The 6,770-nt window shown below is 51.9% G+C and overlaps 1 protein-coding gene across 1 annotated transcript; it reads right to left on the reverse strand.

The window, feature by feature from the left end:
* Nucleotides 1-8: 8 nt before the first annotated feature.
* On the reverse strand, nt 9-5,789 carry HSP90AA1 (heat shock protein 90 alpha family class A member 1). Its single transcript, XM_045901543.3, has 11 exons — nt 5,616-5,789; nt 5,018-5,179; nt 4,573-4,939; nt 4,065-4,198; nt 3,441-3,761; nt 3,050-3,215; nt 2,699-2,889; nt 2,443-2,590; nt 1,957-2,225; nt 1,255-1,588; nt 9-814 (listed from the first exon to the last, which is right to left on the reverse strand). Exons 2-11 carry the CDS (start codon nt 5,177-5,179, stop codon nt 705-707), a joined length of 2,202 nt encoding a protein of 733 aa, XP_045757499.1. The 5' UTR covers nt 5,616-5,789; the 3' UTR covers nt 9-704.
* Nucleotides 5,790-6,770: the final 981 nt, after the last annotated feature.

Consider the following 6,770-nt stretch of genomic DNA (forward strand, 5'->3'; position numbering starts at 1 on the left):
CACAGAACTGGTTTTTTTTAATTTGTATTTGTTACAACCTTTTAAAGCAGAATGTGACTTGAGCACTACATTTCCACTCACAGAACTTGCTGAGTTACTTCTTGAACAGCTTTACCACATGCCTAAAGAGGCTTAGAATTTCGCTACTCTAAACAATGCTCTTCTTTGGAAAACAAGCCCTATACGTGGTTACTCCCATCCAGTTGGTTCAGTTTAACTACTAGTTTCTAGGGGCCTCGTACATGCAGTTGATAACTACAGGGGATAGAAGATTTAAAAAGTAGATCCTAGACGGTGAGAGTCGTTTTAACCAACAGTTCTCTTTTAAACATCAAGGTATAGCTCAGAACACTTCAGTGACAAAAAAAATTTGGTCTTACTAAGGAATCCGCTTGGTAGCTAAACACTTTAGAGCACACGGTTCACGTTAGAGGTTACATACACCTTAAAACAAATGTTACCTTGTCCGGTTACAAGCCAGCATGGAACCGGGGAAGAAAAACTAGCTGGGCTTTAGGTCCTACACGTCACAGTAGCACACTCCGAAAAGAAAGAAATCTTATCTTCCCCTTAAGTAGTTACTGTCATGCCATACAGATTCTTAAAAGGTTAACAAAAATAAAGAAAAACATCCTTGAAAATATATTATCAGAGGGAATGAAGATAAAGTATCGAATACATGTACAAGTAATGCTCGGCGGCGCTTAGTCGACTTCCTCCATGCGGGACGTGTCGTCGTCACCCTCGAGGGGCGGCATCTCTTCGCTCACCGCGGCGCTGCCATCGTCAGCCGTGGGGTCGTCTTCATCAATACCTATTTGGAAAGAAAACCCTCGCGCTAGATTTCTCGAAGCCAGCTAATAATTAGCCCAATATGGCTGGTCTCTCCCACTTGTAGGCAGAGCGGCAGGCAGAGGCAGGCTCCGCACTGAGCAGGGAGCCCGACGCGGGGCTCGATCCCAGGACCCCGGGATCATGACCTGAGCCGAAGGCAGACGCTTAACCGACTGAGCCACCCAGGCACCCCATCTACCCACTTTAAAGGCTAAACACTGACCTGGTGAATATAGCGCTTTCACTTTTTTTTAGCCTTTCTGATCAAAAGGCCTATTGAGCTTAAAAAAAGGGCCTTTAAGAGGTTACCCAAACTGGATGTGACACCCCCAGTGTTGCTCAGGTGGCTGAAGGTCACGTCACACCTGTTGCACACATTTGGGCTCTTTCACCACCCCCACGGTGTCGTAGGAAGCTTACCGAGACCAAGCTTGATCATCCTGTAGATCCGGTTAGCATGTGTCTGGGGATCTTCCAGACTGAAACCAGAGGACAGGAGAGCAGTTTCGTAGAGCAGGATGACCAGATCTTTCACAGACTTGTCGTTCTTGTCAGCCTCTGCTTTCTGCCGTAAGGTCTCAATGATGGAGTGGTCGGGGTTTATCTCCAGGTGCTTCTTCGCGGCCATGTAGCCCATGGTGGAGTTGTCTCTCAAGGCCTGGGCCTTCATGATCCTCTCCATATTTGCCGTCCAGCCATACGTGCTTGTGACAATGCAGCATGGGGAGGTCACCAGTCGGTTTGACACGACCACCTGGAATCAAAGCACGACATGAGCGATGCACCTAAGAAAAAGTGTTATTCTAACTTTTCACTACTATCAGCTTTATTGTAAAATGAAACCTAAGGACTCCCGAGTACTTTCTATTCATAATCCAATACCACCTGCAAATTTAAGTATTCAGAACTTTTTTCCTGTACATCCTAACACTCTCCAGGGTCTTCAAGGATCTTAAGTTTCCTCTCACTATATAGGAAATCCTAGTTTTCTATTTGTAAGTTCAGAAAACAGAAGGGGACAAAGAGCCTATGAAGGACAAGCTTGGAAAACACCTACAGGCCCTCTAGAAAGCAGCCCACCAGCAGGAGAGCGAGGCAGACAGAAGCACTGTTCTCACGCACCTTTTCTACTTTTTTCTCCAAGATGTCCTTCATGATCTTGCACAGGTTTTCAAACTTTGTTTTTTTCTCTTCCTGTTTCTTTTTCTCTTCTTCATCTTCTGGAAGTTCCAAGCCCTCTTTGGTAACAGACACTAACGTCTTCCCCTCAAATTCCTTCAGCTGTTGCACACAGTACTCATCAATGGGCTCGATCATATAGATCACTTCCAAGCCATGCTTCCGAAGACGCTCCACGAAGGCCGAGTTCGCTACCTGATCCTTGGTCTCACCTGAGGCGTTGGTAGAAAGTTACAGACCTTAAACAGGAAGGGATTTCATTTCCTTTTGACTTTTGCTAAGTCCAGCCAGATCTAACCACAGATGTGGCCCAGCCCACGTGGTCTTGCCTAGGTCAGTCCCCACGAGCTGATGTGTAAAGCCACATGTAAAACACACACGGCTCCAGGAGGTTGTAAGAACAAGGTGACTGTACACCTGTTGTCTTACCTGTGATGTAATAGATGTGTTTCTGGTTTTCCTTCATTCTGGTGCAATAGTCCTTGAGGGAAACCATCTCATCGCCAGAAGCAGACGTATAGTATCGTAACAGCTCTGAGAGCTTCTTTCGATTCTGAGAGTCTTCATGTATTCCCAGCTGAAAGAGAACACGAGCTTTGAACTTTCTCTGAATTAAAAAAAATCATTTAAAATTTGACAAGCCACAATGACTACCACCACTAAAATCAAATGTGTTTACACCAACCTTGATGTTTTTCGAAAACTGCTCATAAAACTTCTTGTAGTTCTCTTTGTCTTCAGCCAGTTCGGTGAAGAGTTCCAAGCACTTTTTGACCAAGTTCTTTCTGATAACTTTTAAAATTTTGCTTTGCTGCAGCATCTCACGGGAAATATTTAGAGGAAGATCCTCAGAGTCCACCACACCTCTAATGAAATCTGAAAAAATAAACAAACGCACTCAAAATCATCCTAAAGATGCAGTCCACAAATACATAAACCCAAAAAACCAAAGATGATCTCCTGCCCCACAGACTCCAATCTATAGTGTGGAGATAACTACTGGCCGGGATCGAGCCTCACACCCGACCACACTTACTCAGATACTCAGGGATTAGCTCCTCGCAGTTATCCATGATGAAAACTCTGCGAACATACAACTTAATGTTGTTCTTTTTCTTTCTGTTCTCGAATAGGTCAAAGGGAGCACGTCTTGGCACAAAGAGAAGAGCTCTGAACTCCAGCTGTCCTTCCACTGAAAAATGCTGTAAGAAAGCACATGTCAAGTCATAATCAAGGGACAATGCAAGCAACTGTCACTAAAGGCTACCTCACCTGACCCCGCAAATACCTGCAGTCACAGAACTGAAAGCGCTTTTGGGGGGAGAGGACAAGGGCTGAGATGACAGAGCCCTTGGCAGCAACCCGCACCTCGACCACCTCAGACAATCTCCAGAGATATAACTGCTCGGGAAGCACTGGGCACTCACCTTCACTGCCAAGTGATCTTCCCAGTCATTGGTCAAGCTCTTATAAAATTCTCCATATTCTTCATTGGTGATATCATCAGGGTTTCTGGTCCAAATAGGCTTTGTCTTATTCAATTCTTCCTGATCAATGTACTTCTCCTTGATCTTCTTTTTCTTCTTCTTGTCACCATCCTTCTTCTCCTCCTCCTCCTCATCAGAACCAACATCTTCTATTTCAGGTTTGTCATCAGACTCCTTCTCTTCCTTTTCTTTTTCCTCCTCTTTCTCCTCCTTTTCTTCAGCCTCATCGTCGCTGACCTCTTTATCGCGTTCCTTCTCCACCTTCAAAAAAAAAAAAAAAATGCAAAATCACATCACCTCTGCATTCCTGAACTGAAGAACACCCTGAATGGAACGTACACACTTAAACCAAAGTGTAAGATACTCAAAAACGTTTAACAGGCAAAAAACTTCTAGTCAATATTTAACTTATCTACCCAAACAACTCTGGATACCTTCACAATAAAACAGAACTTCAAACTAGTCCAGTCAATTCAAGTTTGGGTCTTTCCCTCATCAATAGATCCCAGCACTAAAAACTTCAGCTCGCTAGTTTTATTATCTACACCCAACACAGACACTCACAAAGAGAGTAATGGGATAGCCAATAAACTGGGAGTGCTTCTTCACAATCTCTTTTATTCTCCTTTCCTCCAAGTACTCCGTCTGGTCTTCTTTCAGATGCAGGATAACCTTTGTTCCCCGACCCATAGGTTCACCTGTAGAGAGAAACACGTTCAACTTCAATCTGAATGGGCAAGTTAAGGTGTTGGGGGGAAAAAAGAATATCACAATTCAGCTTTCCACACCACCCCCAACCAAGTTTCTAAGCAAGTTTACCAAGTGGAGTTTACAGTTACTACTGGGGTACAGTTACTACAAAAGGAGAATCTGGGCAGTTACCTGCCTAGCTGGAGCTCAGGAACTAGAAGGCCCCACTCTTCTATCACGTGCTTACTAAGCTCGCTGCAGAATGGATCAGGGCAAGCAAATTTTTGCCAATTCCACAGCATCTTCAGGGGTCCCGGCCTACAGTACCGGGCACTCCCCACACAACCGAGTGACCTAGAAAAGCGTCTCACCAGGTGCCTACCTGTATCAGTCCTAACTGTGAACGATCCTCCTGCAGAAGACTCCCAGGCATACTGCTCATCATCGTTATGCTTGGTGATCACCGTCACTTTCTCAGCAACCAAGTAGGCAGAATAGAACCCGACACCAAACTGGCCAATCATAGAGATATCTGCGCCAGCCTGCAAAGCTTCCATGAATGCTTTGGTCCCAGACTTGGCGATAGTACCCAGGTTATTGATCAAATCGGCCTTGGTCATGCCAATGCCGGTATCCACGATGGTGAGGGTTCGGTCTTGCTTGTTCGGAATGAGGTTAATGTGCAGCTCTTTGCCAGAGTCTAGCTTACTGGGATCGGTCAAGCTCTCGTATCTGATTTTGTCCAAAGCCTATTACCAAAACACAGAGCGTCAGGGCAGCGCTCCCGGGGGAGGGGGCTCCCCCGCAGCACAGCCCCGGCCACTTACGTCCGACGAGTTGGAAATCAGCTCCCTGAGAAAGATCTCCTTGTTCGAGTAGAAGGTGTTGATGATCAGGGACATCAGCTGGGCGATCTCCGCCTGGAAGGCGAACGTCTCCACCTCCTCCTCCTCCATCGGCTGGTCTTGGGTCTGGGTTTCCTCAGGCATCTGCAAGGCCCGCGAGGCCGGTTACGTGCCGCCCCCGCGCCCGGTCCCCCGGAAGGCCCGCGCCCGCCGGGCCCCGCCGACAAAGGATGACCTCATTTCCAGCTGCGACAACGAGGGCCGTGCGCACGTCGCCGCAACCGGGCGCCACACGCCCGGGGAGACCCCCGCCCGGAGCCGGAGCCGCCCCCCCGGGCCCCCGCCCCCCGGAGCCGCGGCCGGCTGGCCAGGGGTCCCCGCGGGCCCGGGCGCACCCTCCCCTTCCCACGGGCGGGGGTCGGGGCCGCACCAGGCCCGAGGCCCCCGCCGCCGAGAGCATGGCCGCGCCGCCCCGGGGGCCCGGGACCTCCAGGGGGGCCCGCCACGCGCTCGCCGCCCTCGGCCCCCGCCGCCCCCGGCCCCCGCCGCCCCCCAGAGACCCCCCCAGCCGCCCCCTCACCTCGGCTAAAGGACCGCACAGGCTCCGCGACGACGCAGCACCAGGACGCAGAAGCAACTGGCGCGCCGCCCCCGCGCTTCCCTTATATAGACGCGGGCCCGCCCGGCGCGCGGCGCCTTTTCCAGAAGCCTCCCGAACCTTCCGGAAGAACGCTCCCCAACCGCCGCCGCGGCCGCGCGCCTGCGCCTGCGCCCTGGCCGCGGCCCCGCCCCTCTCCCGGGCGCGCGCGGGCCCGCCCCGAGAGCCCCACCCCCAACGGCCGCCGCGCGCGTCCCCGCGTCGGTCTCAGTGCGCCGGCGCAGCCCGGAACTCTCGCGAAGGTCTCGCGTCTTCCGGGGCCACCGCCCCCCGCGCGGCTCACGCCGGCGCCCCTGCCCCCACCTTGGGCCTGTACCGCTAGCGGGGCGCGCGCGGGCGCAGTGGCGCCGCCCCGCCCGGGCCTGGGCGCGTGCGCTCGTTGCTTCAGCAAGTCCGCCGAAGTAACTTAATTCTTGCAGTGTCCCCGGGCGGTATAGGCTTTGGGGCCCTTGGTACCGGGGCCTGCCGCAGCGGCGTCGGGGTCTGTACCAGTTACCGGGGCCCCGGGCCAGGTCTAGGGCTTTGAGGCCGGGTGCAGGGGCTGGAGGGGAAGAGAGGGGTCTGTCCCCGCATCTATACGCCTGGGGCAGTGATCAGAGGCTCCCGACTACGATTGGGGGTTCACACGTACAGCGCCACATCTCTTCGGCCAGGGCAGCGATTATGGTTTCAGGGCCCTGGAACTGGGGCAACAGATGGCTGCCAGAGCCTCGGGATGCGGAGGCCCTGGCTCCCAGCCTGGTTACAGGGTCCAGAGGCGCCAGCCCCTGACGGGCTGTGAGGGGTGACCAGTGCATGCACCTGGGGGAGGTAAACCCGACCCCTGGTTTTTGTCTTGACCAGAGGGACCCCCTAACCACGTGGGATGTTGGCGGTGGGGTTTTGGAACATGGGTGAGGTCTGGAGCCCACGCCCAAGAAAGAATTCTCGAGACATTTTTGGTGCAAAATGGTGGTTTATTAAAGCACGGGGACAGGACCTGTGGGCCGCTGATTATACACTGGGACTGGGGGAGGTAAGGAAAAGGGAGGTTTTCGAAAGAACTTTCGTGTGCTAAAGAAGACCTACAAGATAACT

Source organism: Mirounga angustirostris, unplaced genomic scaffold (assembly GCF_029215605.1).
Source record: "Mirounga angustirostris isolate CCGP_5_RB_7025 unplaced genomic scaffold, mMirAng1.0.hap1 SCAF_9, whole genome shotgun sequence".
Classification (NCBI taxonomy): domain Eukaryota; kingdom Metazoa; phylum Chordata; class Mammalia; order Carnivora; family Phocidae; genus Mirounga; species Mirounga angustirostris.